Raw genomic sequence first — 26,267 nt, 5'->3', positions numbered from 1 at the left:
ACTGGTAGTGAATCACCCTGTATATAACAGACAGTTGTAGAATAGATGTATGGAAATTTGCCTTTAGCCAGCAGGTGGTTGATTGCTGGAACAAACTTCCAGCTGTTGTTGTGAAAATTGACAGCTTAAATAAATTCAAGGCAGAACACTAACCAAACATTTGGAGTGAATGGATGGGTGAAATGGGAAGGTTTTTCTTTTTTGGCTGATGCCGTATAAGCTTGCTTTCTTGCATCATATGCCTCTATTAATGGTAATGCTAATATTCTCGCTTCTTGTCCTTTTGCTCTTGTTTCTGTTCTCTTTCCGAAATGGTTGGCTTCTGTTGTAACTGCTGTTTCTAAGGTTACAAATATCTACAATTTCCAAATGCTAGCAGAATTAACTTAGTGATGCCTTTTCTTATAAGAAATGTTTTTAGGTTAAAACAAAGTTTCCAATGACCATAACTGTAATCTCCACACCGAATTCCATGCAACTTTTGTGTCTCTTAAGAAAGTAGAATATCTGAATCCTTTCAGTCTAGACTTCCTTCCTATAAAAAGCTTTTGTCTTTCAGGCCTGGTTTTCCCCTCTGCCTGATCTCTTGACACAATGAAAGCACATAGGTAGATTTGGTGAACCATCTCTTCCTAATGAGTGTATTATCCTCACTAATCTTTGGGAGAATTTTGCCAACCATCAAGGAAATACAGACCCATGGTACCTACCATACAAAATTATCACTGAAAAGTTGAGGTTAGACCAAGTAACTCAGTCCTTGATGGAAGAGGGTAGACTATCGATTAGAGCCAGTCCACGTGGAATTTACAGTCTTGTTTCTTTCCCTCTGATAATTCTATTGAGAATGATGAGCAAGGTGAAATTGTTAATCATAGTTACCACTGATTATTAATCTTTGTGTGTAAAGGTACGATACAATTATCACAGTTGTAACTATGATTATCATTAACAATTTCAACTCAGATGAACAGGAGTATGTATGGTCCAGACAAGTTTGCAATGAATGGAGGTACTTCAATGATGAGTTGAAAGCTGTATGGCAAACAGAATGAGAGAACTTTGAGAAAGGAAGGGAGACTTACTTTTTGCCTTGTGTTAACCTTGTTGACTGTGCTAAACTCCTGATTGCGGTCCAGATTGTATGCTTGTTTCCTCTTGATGGGATATGGCTTGAAGCACAGGTTGATTCAGTTGGGCCTGGTCGCATCTGGAATTTGTTCCTATGGAGAGCCTGAGACCAAGCCCTATGTTGCACTTCAATGTGTTTTACATCATTTTGAGAGAACTACTTGAGAGCAAGACTACTACTACCTTGTACAAATCTAACTACATTGTCCTATTTTCAAACTGGTAGTACTATCAGGCTTTTTGTAGATATATTGATAAAGTTTTCAGAATGAGAAATAGTCTAGACAGTAGAAGCCCACCTCCACAGCCTTGGAACCTTGGTGTATTTGTTAGCACAGCATATCTCCCTGCCCCATGGCAACTTCTTACTCCTGTTATTAAACTTTATCTGTAAATTAATTTTTATTTATGCCTTATTTGTTTATGGGCCTTGACCCAGGTGGCATTTTATGATAAAGTGCATCTTAAATGACAAATGTCCCCAGTATGGAAGTCTTATCAGAATATTCCTTTAATGGTTCAGATTTAAAAATGGTCATTAATAATTTCACCCCCTCTAATGTTGTCAGGCTATATACTGCCAACTTCATAAAGCTGGTTAGTGTTTATTTATATCTTAAAGCCATCAATCTTGATGTTTAACTGAGCATATCTTCCTACCGTTATGGCATGGATTAATCTCTTTTTCGTGCCTGTAAACCAAAACATTTGAAAGACTGGTGACCTATGCATTTCCTCCTCATTATTTAACCTTCTCTAAAGGTCTGCCTGCCTGCCTATTTTTACCTCAAATTTGTCTCCTACTTTCTCCAATACTCACTATGAAAAAAAGTCTCAACTATTACTATTCTACTTGAAATTACCTTTCTTGCACCCTGAAGCTATTAACTGCAAAGGCCAACTCAACCTGGTTCAAATGACTTATCTTCAGCATTTATGCAGTTTGCCCACCAATGCTTCTTTTCCTTTCCTTCTAGAAAAATTCTATGGTATATGTGACAGTCTGTCTTTATACAAGAATTCCTTCTCAACAGAATTCTTCTGTTACAGTCAAACAATTCTTTGCTTATTAAAAAAGTGTCTGCTGTAACTATAAAAAGGTAGTATGCTTTCAGTCCTTCTCTTCTTTGCCTTAATTCATATTTCTCTTTGAAAGCTAATAACTGAAGCAATCAATTTCAGATAGCCATGGTTAAGCTTGTGCAGATCTCTCACTCTTGTGTATATTGTCCAAAACAAAGGAAGCAGCATAACAGCGCACTTTACCACCAGCTTAAAGATAAGGAAAAAATGGGCAGGGTGTCAACTGATTACAAAATTCTGGGTGTGGTGTGGAATTATTTTTGACACATGCATAGTGAGTTGGCATTAAAAAAAAAGTGGAATGTGTCCTAACAGAATCTTCTAGCCAGACAGCCTCTTTCCTTATCCCTCCATAAGTTGTTTCAGCATCCTTACATTGATATATCCACCCCCCCCCCTTCCAGGTCACCAATACTGCAAAGTTTTATTTTTAGTTCTGCACTGAAGGCTTCGTATAATTATGTATATGACCTACAATGTAATTGTATATATTTTCTATAGTACCTTTCTTTTTAGTTTATTCCTAATGTAAACAAATGGGAGTTGCCTTTACCTTTCCCACTTCTCAGAATAAGCACCTCATTCATTGGTATCACTGCCATGTACAGAAGTGTGTAATCACAAGAAAGTCCCTCAGCTAACATCACATTTTCGTAATATTTGAAATAGTTAAACATTGACTGTTTATGTTAAGTAGTTATACACATGGAAAGTCACTTTGCCAAAGTATGAACATGGACAAGACATTTTTGCACTTCACAAAAGTATATCAATTATTTCTGAAATAGATACGAAGACATCAAGTGTTCAACTTCCACATCTACGAAAGAGGAGAGCCTTTAAAAAGGGCAACGAAGCATGTTTATTAGATGATTTTTAATAAATTGCACAAAAACAATCCTAGATTAAGCAAGTGGTAAGCTTTGTAGCTTGTCAAAAGTACTGTGCACTATGCGAGAACAGAATTTAAAACCCTAGAAAAACTGAGAACAGCAGGTAAGACGACTGTAAACAAAGGGGATGCAAATATAATGTTAAAACTGCAAATTGTAGGGAAGTCCATGGATGCTCTTTAAAAATGAACTTCCTATCATACACAAAATGTTACATGTGTGAACTCAGAGAGTGACTGACCTAATTTTAGTAGAGCTACACTTATAGCAGCAGTCCCTATGCAGTGCCCATGTTTTCTTAGAAAGAGTTTATAATGAATAATGAAGGCTATAGTATGAATAGGGAAGGTATATTATAAACTAACATAAGTCAAAGTATTAGTGCACTGCCTGGCCGGGTGCTGGTATCATGTGATCTGCACTACGAGTGAGGGAGGGTACAAGTAAATTGTAGCATAAACAACAGGAGGTCTTGTCCCCCCCCTCCCCCAATAGTTTCAAGAGAAGAATGAAGTCATGCCATAATTCACATATGTTCACAAGTGAACATGCTTCCGGGCCACCACTAATAAGCATTGTGAAATTATAATGACAATGCATGGAATGTGAGCTGTACTTCCAAACTGAAAGTACAGCCCACATTCCATGCACTGTCACTGTGTTCTCACAATGTTTTGTGGTTTGTACTTGGAGTTATTCACTGCACTAATTGTTGTTACTTTGTCCAAAGTGAGTGGACGAAATAAGACACAACAGACTTATAATTTCAATATTGAGTAAATTGTTACATCCACATCAAAGGTAAATGCGTTTGCTTATTGTACAGTAGTATTGTTGCAGTGCCAAAGAAACATAATTTTGAGTGTTATTCCCAGACTAATCACAGATCCTTTAATGCTAACTATTCACTTAAATGTGAGTTAAGAAAGAAGAAAATAAAGGAACTGAAATCAAAACTCTAATGCCATCAGTAGATTTTCACTGTACCTCTACACAGTTATTGCTTCCCTTAAAATTACTCATTTAATCACAAAGAAGAAAAACTTTCAAGAGGGTGATCGCTGAGGGAAACAATCCCAACTAGTGCTGGTTGCCTTTTATGAAGGGTTTTCTAACAATTGTGAGATGTAGACAATACAAGGCTTGCAGTTATTTGGTAACGGTTACAAGGAGAATACAACTGATGGTGCAAACTCAACTGAAGTGTGACTTGGAACTGTGCAACAGGTTCTCACTGCAATTCGATGAGCCAGCAGATATATTGGACACTGCACAGGTGGCAATCATGGTGAAAATGGTAATTAGCAACTTCACTATAAAAGAGCTATTGAAAGTACAACCTATGAAAAGGTAAGATCTATTAAACATTAAAACATATGCAATGGAAATCAGTTTGCCTCTGCAATTACCGATGGAGCTTTGTTGTTTTGGTTTTTAGGAACGTTAGCAACTAAGGCCATATTGCTCCGGGATATGCGGTGGTCATTCCCTGACCTTTCCGCATTCTCCGTATTTGGTGGTGACGGGCTCGAACCCCGGGCTAATCAAGAAGCGTGTGCTACGCACTGCTGCTCCTTCCCACCTGGCTACGGAGGCGCCACCGATGGAGCACCAACTATGTTGGGCACCATTGATGGATTCATTATCCTCTATAAGGATGAATCCTTACTGGAAACTGTAGGGAAGCCCGTTTACCACTGTATTATCTACCAGGAATTTTTGTCTTAAAATTCATTGAATGTTGCCAAAAAATAATTAACTTTATTTTTGCAGTGTCTTTGTAACAACAACCTTTTAAGGCTTTGCGGAAGAGTCCAAAGACAAACATTCTGATCTTATCTTACATGCAGAACTGCGATTGCTGAGCAAAAATAAGCTAGTCGATACTTTTTTAGAATAATATCCCATACATCTATTTATGTATCACTTAAGTTGTTTGATTTAATCGGTTTCTAGAGCTGAATTCCAGAGAATTTCTTTCAGCTTTGTTAACCAAAATTAGACAATAATGACCAACAGCTGTGATTTCCTCCAATTTTCAAAGCTATTTTTGTGCTGCCATCTATTTAAATTGTGTTTACTATTAGTTGCATAACAGATAAGAGTTGGCAGCATGTACTGGACAAATTTAAGCCAATTCACATGTGAGCAGATACATTACATGAAAATGTAGTTGAAATTACCTTTAAAAAAAAAAAAAAAAAAAAAGTCATTAACCTGTGTATGTACCCCCAGGAGCCCACCTATGAAAAATGTAGATCTACATATGTACTTGTGAAAAGGTTAATAATCACTGAGATACGAGATACCTGTATGCTTATGCCTTTTAAAGCTTTTATTAGATTTTATTGTCTCTAATATCTGGTACTGTCTTCTTCAGCTCTTTCTCTTGGTCTTTCATTAATTTTTATGGAAAAATTAATTGGCATATTCTGGCAAGAAATACCATATTAAGAAAGATCCTCATTAGTGCCAGTAAATAGACTTTTTGCCCTGTTCCAACCCATCATTAATTTGATAAAATAGGATCTGATACTGATCTTACAGACCTTAATCTCTAAAGAATACAAAAAAATCTGTAATTAGTACAGTGTATAATAGGCTGATCTCTTCAGTTGGTGCACTTATATCTTAGTGGAACTGTGATTGTATTTCTGTGCAGCGAATCACTGTTCCTTAATTGTGTTTTTGTTTCAGTTGTTTGTCTGGACTTAGTGTTTAATTATATTGCATTATGATTTCTTCTTTTCTATACAAGTCTCTCTGGCTTCAGATTCATAAAAAAGGCAGGCAATTAATGTGCATAAATTAAAATCAGCTTGAAATTATATAAAATATTAATTTAAAATTATTAGTAAAGTTGCTATTAAAATATAAGATTCATTTGAATCATTTAAAAATTTAGGCAGTTACAAAGATATTAACCCTAATTCTTATTTTCCTTCTGGATTTATGCAGAATAAACTTATCATACACTTCTTAGCACATTAAAAATAAAATCTCTTTACTGGATTATATTGCTAACTTAATAAATATGAATTAAAGGAGGATTATGGAAGCATAATTCTGAATATAATATAAAACGGTGTGCTGTTAGACTGCTAACATTCATGATGAATTATCAATTTTTACATTTTTAAATGGGTGGGAAAATTGCATGTTTTGTGAGTACCAGGAATAAATACTGTATATAATACATATTTCTCAAGTATTTTGAATTTAGTATTATAAAATGAAATGGCTAATTTGTTTACAGAGAAACACCCAATGATTATATTGAGAAAAATAATCATTGGGTGTTTTACACCCAATGAGGAAAAAAAAAAATAAATAAATAAATAACCCAACCGCATATCTTATAATAATATAGAAGAATACATGTGATACACCATACATCTCATAAGAGTGCACACATGATGTGGCCATCTGAGACTGCATACACACAACTGATAAATACAGTCTCAGACATGTATTAATTAATTAGTGAAAACACTAAATCAAGTTCACTTCATCTATAATTACATTTCACTGTATATATTATAATATTATAAAAATAATTTTGGAAAATACATATATTCATGTTCTCCTTACACTATTAAAATTTCAAAACTTAAGATATTAGTTTATTAAAGTCTCCCTACATACATATACTACGTGAGTGTTTCACAATTCCTTCCAAATAAAAAGGGTATAGTCCAGTTTGCTACAAAGATACAATTATCTTAAAAATAATCATCACCTTAGAGCCCCCTTTCCAGCTCTGGAGGTAGCAGCGAACAACCCCCCCCCTCAAGTCCACTCCTTCCAGTAAGAAACATTCCTGCAACATCACATTCTCTATATCTTTTCTTCACAATCTTCCATTATATTCTTTTCGTAATGTCCAAATCACTTGAAACTTCCCTCCTGCAATTTCTCTACAGGCAGTCAGTCAGTCACTCACTCACTCATCCCCCCCCCCCAAAGTATACAGCCTTCCTGAAAACAGAAACTCATATATACATAAGAAAGAACTAATATTAACAAAAGTAATTAAAATAAGCCAACTCAGCATTGTAATAATGTGCTAATAACTCTTATTTATTTTTTGGGGGGGGGATGGTACATCCATATGTAGATGTCAAAATTTAATACCTCAAACAGTTTAAGCTCAAATCAAATAAAATTCCCAGATTTGACACTATAATAATATTAAATATAGATTCTATTATATAATGTGTTCCTAAATCTAACTTACTTTCTTAAATATGCAACTTAAAGAGACTTTTTTTTTTAGCAACTCAACAGTCTGAATGAATGAGATTAAGAAAATTCAGAATTTTAAATGATAATCATTTTTTGTGCAAGTTGACTTAACAACCACTAAATTAAGACTTCTAATAATCAAAATATTAAAAGTATTAGCAATCTGAATCAAACCTTAATAATCAATGGTCAAGATATAACTATGACAAGTAATGATGTAAATTAGACATTTCATAATCTTTTAAGTTAACTTACTATCATCTGTAGCATGATTATCTACAAACATGATTATCTACAAAATGTATATAAGCACACAACCATGCATACCACACACATGGAAAAAGCTATTTCACTTCTATGACACAAGACTCTGCTGTTGGCAAACAGTTTGGAAATTCCTTCAAGTTGGGATGATCTAGATCTCCTCTGTTACTTGTAGATCGTGGATTATCAGAAGCTGGGCCACTATCTCTAACACAAACACATTTCTCTGATTGTCCTGGCTTGTAAAGTTTTCTTGGTACTCCCACCCAGTCTCTGTCTATACCTCCACTATATATACATAAGAAAGAACTAATATTAACAAAAGCAATTAAAATAAGCCATCACCACAAGTTAAAAGTTAGGTAGAATGCTAATTTTAATTCTAATTTGATTGGAACAAAGTGATATTTAATCACATGTACTAACACATGCTGATATACAATATACAGTCAGACCTCTCTTTAACTAAATTCTATACAGCAAGTTTTTCTATGTTTCTATGTAGCGAACGTTTTTGATTTCCCTTTGATCATTACATTGAAAATAGTTTCCGTATAAGGAAGAAAATTTCCATATAATGAACTGATTTCGAGACACCTGGGTATGCATTGTTTGCACCTCTAGTCTTTAGGCAATAAAGCTGAGGCTGCAGAAAGCATGGATTAAGAATTAATTCCTTTAGCTTTTAAGAGCTAAAACATTCTACAATTTAGTGGTGCCAGTAAAACCCTGGCACCACTAAATTGTTTCTATGGCCAACCATAGAAAAAGATGGAAAGTTTTGGGAGAGGCCTTTGCCCAGCAGTGGGTCAGCAATGGCTTAAAAGAAGAACTAAAACCTATATACAACCTATACACTATTGCACCGAGAAGTCTCGCTCGTCATTTATGTGTTCGTGGAGATGGGGAAAATCCCTGGTGCCATTAGACCCTAGACACACTGTGTCCACAGCCATTGGCAAAGGCATATTCCCAACACTGACATGGGCTCTGGTCAACCTGTTTTTTACCGTAAGCATCCTATTAGAGAATTAGGAGAGTGGGATTTTCCTTTATCCCGAAAATTCATCTGTTGTTTCGAAGAAATGAGTCATCCACACTTTCACTAAATTTCACGTCTCTGTTTACATGGTAGGTAAAAGTGGACCCAAAATTGGTTTTGTTTTAGCTGCTGTGCAAGTGACCTTACATTGTCTAAGAGGAAATCCTTGAGTGTAGTGTGAAAAAGTGGAAGTGCTTAATAGTGTAGATGGGAGCATTAAAAAACAAAGAAATTGCTTTAAAATTTGGTATTCCTACCAGTAGTGCAGCAGTATTCCTACCAGTCCTACCATCATTCTGAAAAACCGTGTTTCGATTTTCAAACTGTTTGAGGAAATGGGACCCAGTCAGAAGCGAGCAAAATTATGCTTTTGTGGAGATGTAGATGAAGCAGTTTTAAGTGTATAAAGTTGATTCGAGACCAAAACGTGCCGATATCAGGGCCATTAATAAAAGAAAAGGCTATGGAGAACACACATTTTCTTGGTCATAAAACATTCCAAGCCATTTCTGGTTGACTGGATAAATTTAAAGAGCGGCACGGCTTACTCGAGAAAGTTATTTCTGATGAAAGTGGAGTTGCAAACGAAGAAGACTGTATCCTTTGGAAAGAAACAGTTTAAAAAAAATTATGGAGGACTACGAGCCAAAAGATATATTCAACGTTTCTGAAATGTCTATTTTTTAAATGTTTGCCAAACAAGACACTGACTTTTAAAGGTTATAAATGTTTAGGTGGTAAAAATAGTAAGCAGAGAATTTCATTACCATCCATATAGGTGCAAATATGGCTGGTAATGAAAAACTGAAGCTTTTGGTAATAGGCAAAAGTAAACAACCCCGATGTTTCAAAGGAGTAAAGTCGTTAGAGTCGGACTACAACAAAAAAAATCCTGGATGACAAATGAAATTTGAGGGTGAATTTTAAATTTAAATAGAAAGATGACTAAAGAAAACAGAAAAATTGCGTTGATTGTCGACAACTGCCCTGCCCACCTTCACTCGGAAATTTCGAAACTTACAAGTGTGAAGCTTGTTTTCTTCCCCCCAAATGCCTGGTCTAAACTGCAGCCAATGGGCCAAGGATTTGAAAATTCACTATGGAAGGTGCATACTGAAGAAAATTATACTGAAAACAGAAACCGATCGGAGTTGGCTAAAGTGTGGAGTCAAAGATGTGACGGAAACAACGATCAAGAATTGTTTTGCAAAAGAAGGTTTTGCTAAAACTCTAATTAACATCAATGAGAGGGATGAACTACTACAAGACATTGAGCAATCTTGGAAGAGTTCCAAACGAGGTTTGATCAGTGGTGAAATTGTTCTTGACGAATTTTTTGAGTTGATAATGATGTCATAATAGTTGAATATCCAAGTGACTCCAATGTTTTGGAGTGTATTTAAAGAACTAGTGACGATGAGTTGGATGAAAATGAGGGCAATATTAAAATTTTCAAACTAATAATAATGGCAGCATTTGAAACTTCGAGGCCTTCAGTGGGAAGAAAATGTAACAGAAAATATATTTGAGTGTTTAAACAAATGCGAACATATTTATGAACGGTGTACAGTAGAATTCAGTGTATAACAAAAAATAACCAAATATTTTACGACACAATTCTTAAAAGTGTACTAATACATTGTGCGCATCATGTAAGTAGTCATTTCTTAATATGTATATATTAATAAATTAATTATTTAAAAATGTTAGAAAATTTATTCATCCCCACTTATTTTCTGATTTATTTTCCATCTTTTACTATATTTCTGAATATTGAATTTCAGTATTTTTCATTGTTGAAAAGGTCATTTATTTTTAACGAATTTTTTCAAGGGAATTATCGATTTCGTTCTATAGCGGTCTGACTTTACTTTATAAAAATCTGACCTAATTAACAGAATAAAATGTGAGTAGTATTAGTAGAGGCAACTGATGTAATGAAGCAAGCTTATATAAATCAGCAAAAAAAATGAAAACAGATCAATAAAATAAAACCTCTAACCACCCATTTTTCCATCTCTAATAATTTATCTAATTCTCTAAATTTATTCAAACTACCCACTTCTATGACACGAGATGGAAGTTATTATTATTACTTAGCCACATGGTGCAATGAAGCCTGAGGCTTATGCTGCACCAGCCAAAACAAAATTCCTGAGTTACCCTGAGAGAGAGAGAGAGAGAGAGAGAGAGAGAGAGAGAGAGAGAGAGAGAGAGAGAGAGAGAGAGAGAGAGAGAGAAAATCACCAAGAATGTGCCAAGCCCATACTCACCAAATGTGAGCCCCTGTTGTCCAGTGATCAGTTTCTCACTGGCTGAAAGCAAATGTTTGCACATTATTATCCATCCTTTTTCAAATTATATTATTCCCCCCTTATGAATGTTGCCAGAGGAAGGATAAAGATTCAATCAGCATTTAGTTTATTCAAATCCTTAAACATTTCAATCAGGTGCCTAGTTTCCAAGCAGTGCAATTTACAAAACTGAAGTCTTTCTTGATAAGAGTATCCTTTTGTTCCCCCTCACTAATCTCGTTGCTCTTCCCTGCACCCATTCCAACAGATCTGCATCCTTTCAAAAATGAGGCTTCCAGACTTTTATGCGGTACTCAAGATACAGTCTAACCATCTTATACAATGGTATTGTATTAGCCATATTGTGCAAGGAAGCTTTTGAAGGACCAGCAAAAAAAAAAAAAAAAACCCCACCTTTAATTAAAAATAAATAAATAAAAAAACTATTTGACTCAATGTCCAACTGGCAGATTCAATCACTCACTGAGGCAACTTATTCAAATAATTTAACTTGCTGGCTAAACAAGAAAAGTACCTGCCATCAAGTAAGTTTCTTCCCTGTAATTTGAATTTACGACCCCTAGTTCTAGAATCATTTATAACAGTAAAAATTTCATGATCATTCATTTTACTTTCTCCTTTCAGAGCTTTATACACCTTAATAAAGTCTCCTCTAAGGTGGCTAGTTACCAAGCTACTGATCCTATATATTCAGTATTTTGTCTCACGGATGCTCTTTTACTGATCTCACCAGGCAAGCTGCCCATCTTTGAAGCTCAATGTCTTTTTTAGGTGTGGTTTTCATACTTGAATACAGCATTCTGAATGTGGTCTTAAAACTGCCTTATATACAGTGTGATTATGACATTCCTATCACAACAAACAAATGTTTGAAAAATCTTTGATGGAAAACCATTGGCCTTCCAGCCAACTTGTCTATACTGCTCAGAGAACTTCACATCTTACTATATCATAATTCCCAAATCCCTTTTTTTCCTTTATTGTTTTTAGCTCAACATCATCAAGTGTAAGACCATTTTGCTACAATAAAAAAAATAGCTAACTACCACTTTTCTAACCATCCCTAAAGTCTAAGTCATCCTGAACGAACTCTGCTTGGTGCTGATCCTTATCTACTCTGCTGATTTCAACATCTGCAAATCGACATCACACCCTCTATCCCTTCTTCATTGATGTCATTTATAAAAATCAAAAACAGTATCATAGTACTGATCTTTCAGAAGCCCCACTTTTATGTTAGCCAATCTGAAGAGTAACCATTAATCACAACCCTCTGTCTTGAAACAGCATTGAAATATGAAACGCATTTAGCATATCTGTAAATTACAAAATGATACTGCTCAGAGGTATTGCAGGATCACCCTACAGAATGCAGTTATATGGAAATCACAGCATGGATTTAAGGGGTGATCTTCTCTGTCCATCTAAGGATTTTTCCTGTTCTTACAGCATGTTATAAACTTATAGAGTAACTTCTCATATGGGACAGAGGTCAAATGCTTTGCTGAAAATCCAAGTAAACAAAGTCGATAATATTACCTACATCTAGCTCATAAGTGACTCTGTCAAAATAGCTAACCAACCTGATTAGCTATTTTGACAGTAACCTGGTTAACTATTTTGACAAGGGTCACTCATGAGCTAAATGTATGTAATCTGTTTCCCACATCCACAAAAAAGTCTGATCTGATTTGTTCTTCTCTTTTTTGTATTCACATACATGAAAAATGACTTGTCCCTGCTCTTTGCAACTTTTCCCTTTACAAAACCATGTTGTGTTTCTTTCATAAAATTCTATTTCTATACCTAAATGATTGCATGCTTGATCAGTTCCTCCATGATTTTCCACATCACTGAAATCATGCTGACTGGCCAATAGTTGCCTACTTTACTTTTAGAATGTCCTTGATGCATTGAAATTATTGGAGCTTCTCTAATAAAAGGGAATTTCTCCTGAGTCAAGTGATGCCCTCAAAATTACTCGGTATATGTTACCAGATCGACTTACTCGCATTTTGGCTTTTCTAATAAAAAAAAGTTTTTTTGTTGAAAGTTTTTCTAATAAAATAATCTTCTGAATTTTTAATATATTGCTGATTTCATTCTTTCCGGCTTCACTCACATAGTTTCTCCTCACCACAAAGGGTCATCTTTCATTTGTAAATATCAATGCAAAGTACAGCCAGGCCTCGCATAACATGAATTCGATTAACGCGTTTTTCAGCTAACAACCCTGCCAACCTTTGTATCATCTGCAAACTTTGACATTATACCTTCATCAGTATCACTGATAAATATACAAAACAACAATGGGCCCAACACTAAACCCTGGGGGAGACCACTAATAACATTAGTTCACGAAGAGCAGTGTCCATTGATTACCACTCTGTCTTCTCCCGCTCAACCATACTTTTATCCATTGTAGCAACTTACTGTTAATGCCATACTGCTCCAATTTGTACTGTAGTCTTCCATGTGCAACAGTATCAAAAGCTTTCCTGAAATTCAAGTATATGATATCAAAATATTTTTTTTTTGCATCCAGTTCCCTTGTGACCAAGTCATAGTATCCAGTCAAATTGTTCAGACAAGACTTAACCTTAACAAACCCATGCTGTCTGAATTATTACTGCAATCTTGTCTAGATGTTCCTGCAATGCTTCTTTAACCAGTGACTCCATTATTTCCCCTGGAACAAAGTCAAACTAACAGGTCTGTAATTACTCATGTCACCCTTTGATTCCCCTTTGTGAATTGGAGATACATTAGCACATTTCCAGTCCATGGGGAGGTGTCCCCAGTGCAAGGATGCTCTCATCATTATGGCTAAGGTTTGCTTACTTCCTTTGCCGCCTCTAATATAACTGGATAGATTCCATCCACCCCAGGTGCCTTTCTTATGTTTAACTTCAACAATTTCTCCTCCACTTTGTTTTGAGTTATTACAAAATCATTTAACTCCCTGTTAGAGTTTGATAAACATCTGGCATTCTCCTCCTTGAATAACTCCTCATGTGTGAATGTAGATGCAAAATACTCATTTAGTCAAACTATTGGTATCAAGTGGGACAATCTGATTCATCCCCTTCCTTTTAGGGTTTATATAAGAAAAGAAGTCTTTGCATCCTTTACCAAAGATTTCTCATAATCTACCTTCACTTGCCTAACCTCCTTCGTAACTTGATTACAGACTAGCTTATATCTACCATAGGCTTCTGTGTCACCTGATAATTTATATGCATCCCATGCATTTTGCTTTTCTGCCACCGGTCTCATTAGTTCATCTGACATCCATCTGGGCCAAAACCTAGAACAGTATTTCTTAGTTTGAGCAAAAAGCCTAGTAACTTCCAAGATTACTTCCTTGAATGCTTTCGATTTAGAATTTGCTGTTGGTAACATCATCAGGTGGTCCCACTACATAGAATTTAAAAAATATCTGAGACCACTGTAGTCACCTTTATGAAAGCAAAAACCCTTCCCTTTAACCCTTATGGTAGTTACATCTTTAAGTAAATCTCACATCAGGACACTGTGATCACTGCCACCTAGTGGCTCCTTTATCTGTAAATTCCTAATGCATGAATAATCATTGCTGATAATTAGATCAAGAGTGCTACTCCCTCTGGTTGCCTCTAACATGCTGCTGTAGAAAATAATCCTCAAATAAACCCACAAAAGTCTTGCTAGCGTGCGAGTGACCAATCCACAAGTTCCAGTCAATATCTGGGAAGTTAAAATCTCCCATTATAAAACACTGATTTACCGGCCCACTATTTCTCTATATAATCGTTCATTGTACTCAGAGTCATTAGGACTATAATAAATTCCCACCCTCATTTTTGCTTTCCCAGTGCTTATGTCACACCACACTGGCTCACAGCATTGCTCTGTCCATCTATGTCAATTGGATGCACTTCCTTAGGTTTTATGTGTTTCTTAACTAACAGCAGAACCCTTCCTCCATTCCTATCCTGTTCAACCTTTCTATACAGTGCAGTCCATAAGTTTACGGATCCCTTCAAAAATCAAAAAAACTTTGCAGACCCATATATATATATATATATATATATATATATATATATATATATATATATATGTGTGTGTGTGCGCGCATATACAGCCAGGTCTCGCATAACGTGAGTTCGATAAACACGTTTTTCAGTTACCGCTATTTGAAAAAATTATACCACTTTTCACGACGCAAATTTCCAGTTAGCGCAATCTTTTTTTTTTTTTTTTTTTTTTTATGTGATAGTAGAAAAAGATTTGAATCGTGCGTTAAGCTTACTGTGCTTTGGATGGGCAATAAACAAACGTTTGCCAGCTGCTCACCTCAGTGTGTGTTTTATCAATCATCGAAAGAAGACGTGTTACTTGTTTGTCCCCGGCTAATAAAGTCAATACAGACTTGCATTTAAAAATTCTAATTTTTAAACAAGCCAGATGAAAATGTTACCGCAAAGGAAAAAGGAGATAACAGTAAAAGAAGTAGATGAAATCTTTTGTACCGCAGAGAAACTCAAACAAAAGGTTTGAGGTTCTCTGCGATATTTATTTTGCCAGGGCCCAGAGAAGATTGTTGTCGGCTAATGGAAATTGATTGATGAAAAGAGAAAGTCAAAACTGTTCAAACGCCTCTGTCCAAATATTTCCGCAACAAATTGTTTCTGCATCGTGTATTTTATGTCAGAGGTTCCCAAACTTTCTCGGTTCACAGCACCCTTAGTGTCTCAGTAATATTTTCATGGCACACCTAGACCAAAAGAAATACCTAACAGTTCCGTTTATTAAGTGGTTAGGGCCAAACAACTTAATAAGAAATGTTGAAACTGTGAACTACCTTGAGCTAGTAGTTTGCACGGTGTCCGACAGATGTCGAGTATCGCTGTGTTTCCCTCGAAAATTTAAAATATTCCACGGCGCACAGTTTGGGAACTGTTGTTTTATGCAATAAACATTTAATTCCATAATTATTTTCATTATCTTTTACATGGTATACAGTTAAAAAGTTATTTAAAAGGTATTTTGAAAATTCTTTATGGACATTCCTGAAGGTCAAGGACCAATTATAATTTTTCCTATTGATTATTATATTCGATTAACGCGTTTCCGTTTTGCTCGATGCGCTCACAGGACGAATTAATCGCGTTAATTGAGGTCAGCCTGTACCTGTGATTGATCCACAACATCAGCTGGGTTATCAAACTTTCCCACATCCACACAAAAGTCTGATCTAATCTGGTCTTCTCTTTGTATTCACATACATGTAAAATGACTTGTCCCTGCTCTTTGCTCTCTTAGTTATAAGTTTCTCATAATATGCCTTTTCCAGCTCAAATTTTTCTGTGGTATTATTACAAATCATGTGGCTGTTAAGAGACCACAATACTTTTTATGAATCTGTAACTTTTCCATTCCATCTTTTTTTTTGATCTATTAAATTGAATTATTCATACATCTTGGAATCCTTCTCGTGATGTAATTCCTTAATGGCACGCACACACTCTCACTTTAAAGGTATACCATAATTCTAATATATTTATACTCTGAGCTATCTCTTCCCACTTTACAGAGGCCATGTAGCACCTTCAGATGTCAGTCTCCTTTCCTGAACTTGCAACTTGTTCCTCTGCCTTTAAAAACTGGTGTGTCTTCTTATTATCAATCTTAGGACTCCATGATCAATGCAGTCCTAAGTTGGATGATAAGAAGAGACAGCAGTTATTGCCCATAATAAAACATTCTCACATGTCCACTCCACTTGAATGTGGTGGCTCAATCTTTGAATTCATCTGGTCTATAGATTATTCCCACATTCTCATTATACCTTTATTTCTAAGCAACTCACACCACACAGATTCCATAACTTCTAAATCTGGCACTCTGGCTACTTTTTATAAGAAGCTTGTCATTCCTCCTGTCATGCTTGAGCAGAATTGCCGATATTTTTTCAGCATGGTCCTATGCTTATCAAAAAAATCATTAGTTTGTGTACGATTAATATCATTAGTTCCCACATAAAAGTACTCTTTTTAGCCCCTTTAAAATCTCACAATCTGTTGGTGAAATCTTTAATTGTTGCTCATGGCAACAATTAAATATTACCCATTTCCCTGACGATGAAATTTCCCAATAAACGTAAATTCTCCTAAACCACAGCAGTATGCATTGAATTATTGGTATGGGGTCCAAATTGGGGCTATATTTCTTAGCAGGTTACTAGAATCTTGAGTTCCTGACAAGTTCCCATTTACATTTGTCTCTAAGGCAAAAACCCACTGCTTCACTAATTCATATTCTTCTGGTAATTAGTTAAAACTTGATGCATTACCAGAAGAATTAATTTAATTGATGCACTGAGATCAGTACACTCCTTAAATCGGGAACAAAGAAAATATCCATCAAGTGAGCTACAGTTATTAATTAAATAGACTCTGAATGCATGACACAGGCTATGTATATGATGAACCAGCGAGTCATAGAGGAATCACCTGAGGCTGTTTCTCAGATAACACCGAACAACAAATTTTGGGTCATATCTTGTTACAGGAATAAAAGTAAGTTTATTTTATAGGTTTTGGGTGCTAAACATGGAAATAGTGACTAAAATTGGCTCTTGTTTTCAAAAAAAGTAGTTTTTTATATTTATATAAGGTATTTTTTATTTACATGGCAGTGAGATGTAGCTACGAACATATCCATATCAAACATGGGACCTTTTCGCCTACGCTTGTATTCAGCTTCAGGAACATTCCTTTTCACCATACAACAATAATTGGCTAACATTGCAGCACTCACCATGTTCATCACTGACAGCACCACACCAAACTTGGTGGAATGAAATCTAGGTGTGAGTGCAAGAAATGCATCTTCAATGGCATGTTGCATCCCAGTTTTTCATGAGAAGTAATGAGATCTTCCACAAGCTGCCTGTAGTTGCCGGCTTTAACATTTCCTAGAAAACCAGTAGAAACATTTTGAAAGGCTTTCTATGCTGGTTTCTTGCTGTCACTAAGGATACATTTGAACTGTTTGTCTTTGAAAAGTTGCCTTATTTGTGGACCAATGAAAGGACCTGTCTTAATTTTCTCTGTACTAAGTGTTGGGAATTTCTCTTGCAAGTATGTGAATGCAAGACTGTTCACTTCCAAAGCCTTCACAAAATTTATCATGAGCCCCAGTTTGATGTGGAGTGGTGGAAGCAAAACTTTATTTGGATCTACCAGAGGTTCAAATGCTACATTCTTCATTCCGGGTGTTAATGATTTTCGTTGAGGTAAACTCTTCTTGTAGTGAATATCCTTGGCACAACTATCCCACTCACAGAGAAAGAAACAATACTTAGTGTAACCCTTTTGTAGTCCTAATTAAATAGTGATTACCTTTAATAAAATGGCGATTACTTTTAAATCACTATATCTGCCACTCATGCTTCTGATAGTGTACACCTAAAGGGATGTTCCTCCATGTTTGTGTATGTTTCTTTTTTTGTAGATGGCACATGCAAGAGGTATTGAAGGCAGCATATTTTCATCATGTAATAACACAATCTTAAAGCTAACTTTAGAAGTGTCTATAAATAGTCATCATTCTTCAGGAACGTGCCTAATGTTCACTGCTGTCATTAGACTATCAACATCCTTACAAACATTGAGTTTGCCTTCTGTTTGATAGATTTTATCATAGTTTTTATTTAGAGTACAAAATGTTGTCGCTTTCACAGAATGGTCTAGAAGATTCCATTGTTGTAGCCTTGAGGCCAAAAGTTCTGCCTTATTCTTCAGCAGTTTGAGATTCCTAATGAGGCCATTAAGCTCACTTTCTGCGATCTTATGTGGTTCGGAAGGATAAAGGTTTGGACAAAATGGTGGATCCCTTGACATAGATGGCTACTGTACTTCTTCGTGTACATCAAATTTTATGTTCATCAGTGTCTTCATCTTCATCAGATTGTACAGAAAAATGGTTGGGTGGTTCAGGAATAGGTAGTACGTCACAGTCAGGCACAGGACAAATTACAGATGGTATATTTGGGTAGTACGTCACTGTCCACTTTTTCTTCATTGTCATCCCTTTTCTAAAATAAAGCACCATACAGAAGTAACAGTCTGCAAAGTGATTTGTTGGCTCCCTCCATAACATGGGCACTGTGAAAGGCATAAAATGTCCCTTTAGATTCACCCACGTGTTGAATTTGATGAACTGGTAGTGCAGCATGTGTGGAGCTCAGTTCTTGTCCTGGCCCTCTACTTTACACCCAAAGCACAAGAAGTAGGCCTTTTTCATGGCTCAAGTTAAGAAATGATTTCTTGAAGCTAATGTGACTTCTCCACATACATAAAAGAAGTCATCCGGCCTATTCACACAATTATGGGGCATATGAATCTTATGACACAAACTGTGCAAGAAGTAGGAATTTCACAGAGAACAACCATCCAGCACCAGTGATATTTGAGGATTACTGCAACAGAGTTGAAGACACATTTGAGGCAATAACTTATCATGTGATGCAGAGCGAAGCGACAGTTGCTGGTCATGTGATAAGGGCATGGTGTTACCGAAACTGCATTTTGCCGAGAGCCACAGTTGATAATGTAGAGTAACTTGCTAATATGAGACCCCAACTGTAATTCTAATTTGAAAACAAGAGCCAACAACAAATTTTAATGTGATTTTTGTGTTCAACAGCATAAAATTAGTCAAGATTGGGTATTTTCGTTTACATTTTACGTGTTGACCAGTGTAATCATCTCCTTGACCCTGCTGGCACAACTATAAAATTCTGTATTTCATTGACAGAACTTCCAAGAGCTGTCCTAGTAGCCTATCCTCACTGAGTGCACTGCACTGTTTTCAGAGGTCTCTTTCATTCATCCCCTTGTGTGAGTGTGATACCACTCACTACATATGTTATTCTGGGATTTACTGCTGAAATGCAGTAAATCCCAAAATAAACCTTGAATTTATCAATATTAAACCCTAATTGCCTTTCCACTTTTCAGCCAGTCTGTTCAATTTCCTAGGTATCTTGTTGCAGTAGTATGCCTTAATTCCTGTCATTAACTGCCTTGCTGACCTTTGTATCATGGTACAAACTTAGACAATAAGCTTTATATGCCCTCACCAATATTTTTAACAAATACTGAAAACAGTATAATGCACTGAACCCTAAGGGACTCCACTAATAACATTAGTCCAAAAAAAGCTGTCTGATTATAACTACCCTCTGCATTCTACCACTCAGCCATCCCTTTATCCATATCAGTAACTTGTCCTAGTGCCACACTGATTCAATTTGTAAAGGGTTTTCCAATAGTAACGCTCGATGTTTGGCAACAGCGCATGACGAAGTCGACAGTCACACAGGTGGTATCTTTGGTAGCCGTATTCAGTTAGTCTCTGCATTTTATTATGGAGCGTTACACGACTGAGCAACAAGTCGAAATTGTAAAAAATTATTATCAAAACCAATGTTCTATTCGTCAAACGTTTCGTGCACTCTGTGCAGTTTATGGTGTCGACGAACGTCCTTCAGAATCCACAATTCGCCGTTTAATAAACAAATTCAAAGCAACTGGGTCTGTGGCAAATCTGAAAGTGCCTGTACGTAAGCGAAACGCAAGATCCGTTGAAAATATTGCTGCAGTCCGGGAAAGTGTGCGTGAGAATCCGCAACAGTCCATTCCGCGTCGGGCTCAAGAACTTGGCCTGTCTTCGACGACAACTTGGCGAATCCTGCATAAGGACTTAGGGCTTCACCCTTATAAAGTGCAATTAACCCAACAACTAAAGCCCAACGATCATGCGCAGCGGCGTGCATTTGCTGATTGGGCGCTAGAGCAGTTGGAGGTCGATCTTGATTTTGGGCGAAAAATAATGTTTAGTGACGAGGCTCATTTCTGGTTAAGTGGCTTTGTTAACAAGCAAAATTGCCGAATTTGGAGCGACGAAAACCCACGGGAGATTCATGAGGTCCCACTACATTCCGAAAAAGTTACGGTATGGTGTACACTTTGGTCCGGCGGAATAATCGGTCCGTATTTTTTCGAAAACGAAGAAGAAGTGGCACTTACGGTCAACGGTGAGCGATACAGGGCTATGATAAGAGATTTTTTTTGGTCTGCAGTGGATGGAATCGATCTAACAAACATTTGGTTTCAGCAAGACGGTGCTACGTGCCATACGGCACGTGATACAGTAACACTATTGCATGAGAAATTTGAAGGTTCCGTTATATCGCGAAATGGTGATGTTAATTGGCCGCCCAGATCCTGCGACCTAACGCCACTGGATTTTTTTCTCTGGGGCTTTCTAAAATCCAAAGTCTATGCTAACAAACCACGGACGGTTGCCGCCTTAAAGGCCAACATTAGGCGCGTTATTGCTGAAATTGAGCCACTTTTATGCGATAACGTCATCACCAATTGGGTATCCAGGATTAACCAAACCAGACAAAGCCGCGGCGGACATTTATCTGATATAATTTTTAAAACATAATGTTAACACATATACTTCATAATAAAAATAAAAATAGATCACTATCACTCTCACAATTTGTTTTATTGCGTTACAAAAATCGAGCGTTACTATTGGAAAGCCCTGTACAAGTCTTTCATGTGGAACAGAGTAAAAAGTCTTATTTCAGCCAGAAAATTTGCCAAAAAAAAAAATTTTTGCTTTCAGCCAGAAAGTAACTGATCATTGGAACAACTCCCATCTGGTGTTGTAGAAGTGGGTAGTTTGAATAAATTTAAGGAACAACTCACCAAATTATTAGAGGAGAAGGATAGATGAAGTGAGTAGTTCTCTCTGGTTTTTTTACTCTTTCTTTTGCTAATGCTATATAAGCTTCCTCCATGAATCATTTGCCACTATTAATACTATTATATAATCTAGCTGGTTACTTCTAACATTTTCCATATGCAATGTCTCTTTTTATGATTCTTAAACCAAGTTTTCATCACTATCAATTGATTTCTCCTTTCAAATTCAGCCAGTTTTTCCTCCTTTCTAATACACATATCAATTCTTTTTCATTCTATTAATTACTTCTACTTTCTCATACATCCATCTATTTCCTCTTCATCATAATCTGATGTTAGCATATATACTTGCACCCAGGGACAGATCTATCTGGGGGCTAAAGAGGTTATAGTCCCCACTTATGATCAAAATAATATGGATTTTTTACTGCTGTATGTAAAGTTTGATTCCCCTGAACACATCTTTAGCTCCTTCTATTAGAAGATCCTTGGACCACCCCTGCTTGCACCACTATATCTATAGATTCTGCTTTGATCCTCACCACATTTTCCATTAGTGAGATATTCAACCTTTTTTCAAATTGACATAAGAGTTAACAACAATGTCATTGTTTCATAATAACACTACCGTGCAACTATCATCTTTTAAGGCAGCTTTTCCCAAACTGTGTTCCACGAGATGTGAACAAGTGTTCTGTGAAAAATCATAATTAATAATTAAAAAAAATAAAATAAATAAATTTTGGAAATTTGTAGCGTACACCACTTTTATATTATTATAATTTTTAACATTTTTTTTTTTGGGTTATTAATATACTGGCATAGACTATAATTAAATAGATCATGGAACACCTTATTTTGGAAGACTTTTGCATAGAGATGTATGCTTAGAATTAATGATTAATGACATCTATGAAAAAGTAGCAATGTAGTATGTAGTAATCTTATATGCCATTTGTATGCGATTTAGCCTGGAGTACATGGGTTGAAAGAGAGGAGGAAGCGAACCGATATTATAACTAAACTCACTTGCTTGTATAATTATTAGTATTTCGAAATATTATTATTAAAATATGTGACCATGGATTTGTGGTTGAAAAAAGGAACTTTAAAACAAGAAGCAAAGTACTTCTAGTAGTGTGACTGTGGTTGATGAAAACAAACACAATATTGTCACACTTCAAAGTGAGGATGATTGCAGCCTTTTGTTCCCCAAAAATTCAAAGTGAAAAAACAAGAACCAACTAATAAAAGACCAAAACGAAAGTATGATGACAGTTATTTGAATTTTGACTTTACAGGTGTTGGAAATAAAGATGCTCCTGATGCACAGTGCATCATATGTAATAAAATATTAGCAAACAATTCTTTGGCTCCCTCTAAACTTGTGTTTTGTAAGTGTTCCATGAATATGTTATCAGATGAAAAGTGTTCCGTGACTAAAAACGTTTGGGAAATGCTGTTTTAAAGGCATAAAAGGTGATATTGTTGCACTTGGTAATTTGGAATCTCCTCTTTTAGAGTTTCTATGGCTTAAAATCTCTCTACCACATTCTGTTGCCTCTATCATTCTCCCAATTCTGCAAATCACTTGGAACTCTTTGAAACTGAACTTTCTCCAGTCCAACCTTCCTAAAGGTGAAGTAATTTTCCTTGAGAATTTTAATGTTCGCAACTATAGCTGGCTTCCGTTTTCTAATTACGCAGACCTAGCTGGTTGAGAAGTCGAGGCTTTTGCAATTACTAATGACCTCGCACAGATTGTTCATTTACCTACCAGAATACCATAGTTTTAACCACGCAACCAACTGCTTGATATTTTTTCTCAAAAACAACCTTTCTAAGTACATGATCAAGGTGAATGGTTCCTCTAGGTACCTCAGATCACAACTTGGTGATGGTCATTTCTCCAATGGAGCCTTTCTCCCATGGCTATTCTCAACCTCGTGTTGTTTGGCATTATAAGAATGCAAAATGAGATGATCTGCGAGATTTCTTTTCTTTGGTTAGATTACTGTTTCAAAACTTCTGATGTCAATATTTGCTCAGATCATGACGATGATATTATCTTGTAGGCATGAAATCCTTTATTCCACACTTCACCTTAAAATCTCGTACTTTATCTAAACCTTGGTTTTCCAATAAATGTACTAAAGCCGTTCACAATAAGAATGTTGCATAGTGCAATTGGCTTGTATCCAAATCTCCAGGTTTGTTTTGCCAAAGCAATTGGCTGCAGCTTTTGTCCATCTCTATTCCAAGTTCCTATAAATGTGGGTATGCACATTTAAGGAAGCAGGTTAAGTGATTTTTCCTTTATGTGCAGCCACAAAATATACAATTTCAAAAAAATAAGATTTCAGTATGCATAAAATGTGATATACAGTAGTTTAGATTATATTTTCTTTGTGGAATATGGTAGTAGGCAGTATTAGCTCAGGTCTTCAAATACTCAGTACCAGTAATTTTGAAAGCTTCACCATAATTTACGCATGAATTTTGCATTATGTGAAAATTGCTTTACACATTGATAAATTTTATGCAGTGGTTTTAGAGGTTTAGTTTAAAATGGTGTATAAGTGTTATTACTAGCTAGTCTGGTGCAGATTCAAAATAACTATAAACATATCCTTTCTTAATAAAAGACTTATTTTTTATTAGAATGTATTTCTATCACATGAGTGTAAACTGTGTTTCATTCCTGCTACTAATATTTGAACATTATTTCATATAATTAGATTTTAATGTTTCTGATGTTGGGAAATTCTATATTTTATCTTCGGAATTGGTGAATTACCTACAGCTTCTATATCTACAGATGTGAAAATCTTTTATCAATATATGAACATCATTTAACTAATGTTCGATGTCTGTCAAAACCAGATGGTTCTATTGCCACTTCAGCCAAAGATATAAAGCTGATCTGCTAGCATCCTACTTTTCTTCCAACTTGTGTATTGATGATCTTGGTAAACCACCTCCTACCATTCCCAGTACACTCCATTCAATGCCTCCTGTGGTCTTCCATCAAAAGAATGTCAGAAGAATTTTGAACAATCTTGATGCTAAGAAAGTTTCAAGTCTTGATGGTATTTCCCAACTTGTAGTAGTAGTAGTAGTAGTAGCATGTGATGCAAGAAAGCACGTGTATGAGCTTATGCAGCATCAGCCAAAAAAAAACCAAAAAAAAACCACACAATTCCCTCCAAATGACTGTCCAGTTCCTCCTTAAATTTATTCAACCTATCAACTTCCACAACGACAGATGGAAGTTTGTTCCAGCAATTAACCACCCGCTGGCTAAAGGCAAATTTCCACACATCTATTCTACATCTGTCTTTTCTTAATTTGAATTTATGCCCCCTTAGGTTCGTAATATGAACAGGTGGAAGGATCCCATCAGAATTCAGCATACTCAACCCATTCAAGGCCTTATACACCTCAATCAGATCACCGCGCAGGTGCCTAGTCTTCAGCCACTGCAATTTGCAGAGGCTTAAGCCTCTCTTGATAAGAGGATCCCTCCATTCCCCTCACCAATCTTGTTGCCCTTCTCTGTACATGCTCAAGTAAATCTACATCCTTCCTAAAATGAGGCGTCCAGACCTGTACGCAGTACTCAAGGTGTGACCTGACCACTGCCTTATACAGAGGGATAATCACCTCCTTTTCCCTGCTAGCAAAATTTCTATATATCATTGACAAAACACCATTACCTGCCCTGACAGCCTGTCTGCATTGCTCAGAAAACTTCATATCTGACTGCACAATTACTCCCAGTTCTTTTTCATTTTCTACCACCTTAAGTGTAGTACCACACAGTTGGTACGTTTCTCTGGGGTTACTTCTACCCATATGCAGTACTTTGCATTTGTCAAGGTTAAACTTCATTTGCCACTTCTTAGCCTATCTGCCCAAATTATCTAGATCCTGTTGCAGTAGCACACTGCCATTACTGTCATTAACAACCCTGTCAAACTTTGTATCATCTGCAAACTTAGACATTAAGCCTGATATACCTTCATCAATATCATTGATAAATATACAAAACAACAGTGGACCCAACACCGAACCCTGTGGGACTCCACTAATAACATTAGTCCACGAAGAGCAGCACCCATTGATTACCACGCTCTGTCTTCTCCCACTTAACCATCCTTTTATCCATTGTAGCAACTTACCCTTAATACCATTCTGCTCCAATTTGTACAATAGTCTTTCATGTGCAACAGTGTCAAAAGCTTTCCTGAAATCCAAATATATGATATCAAAATTATTTTTTGCATCCAGTTCCTTTGTAACCACATCATAATATCCTATCAAATTTGTCAGATAGGACTTTCCCTTTACAAACCCATGCTGTGTCTGAATTATTGCTGCAGTCTTGTCTAGATGATCCTGCAGCATCTTTAACCAGTGATTCCATTATTTTACTCGGAACAGAAGTTAAACTGGTCTGTAATTACTCATGTCACCCTTCGATCCCCCTTTGTGAATTGGGGATACATTTGCATATCTCCAGTCCAGT

The 26,267-nt window shown here is 36.2% G+C and overlaps 1 protein-coding gene across 1 annotated transcript in view; it reads right to left on the bottom strand.

The window, feature by feature from the left end:
* Positions 1–7,627: 7,627 nt before the first annotated feature.
* The window catches only part of LOC150091507 (neuferricin), a 141,215-nt gene continuing 122,575 nt past the window's right edge, over positions 7,628–26,267 (bottom strand). Inside the window, exon 4 of the mRNA XM_090384263.1 lies at positions 7,628–7,904. Within this exon, the coding sequence (XP_090240389.1) occupies positions 7,697–7,904 (208 nt within the window). The 3' untranslated portion in view covers positions 7,628–7,696. The remainder of the gene's footprint in view (positions 7,905–26,267) is intronic.

Source organism: Mastigoproctus giganteus, chromosome 1 (assembly GCF_048544385.1).
Source record: "Mastigoproctus giganteus isolate SK-2022 chromosome 1, ASM4854438v1, whole genome shotgun sequence".
Lineage (NCBI taxonomy): Eukaryota > Metazoa > Arthropoda > Arachnida > Uropygi > Thelyphonidae > Mastigoproctus > Mastigoproctus giganteus.
The sequence above is the reverse complement of the archived record's forward strand: the minus strand, read 5'-3'. Positions and strand labels throughout refer to the sequence as shown.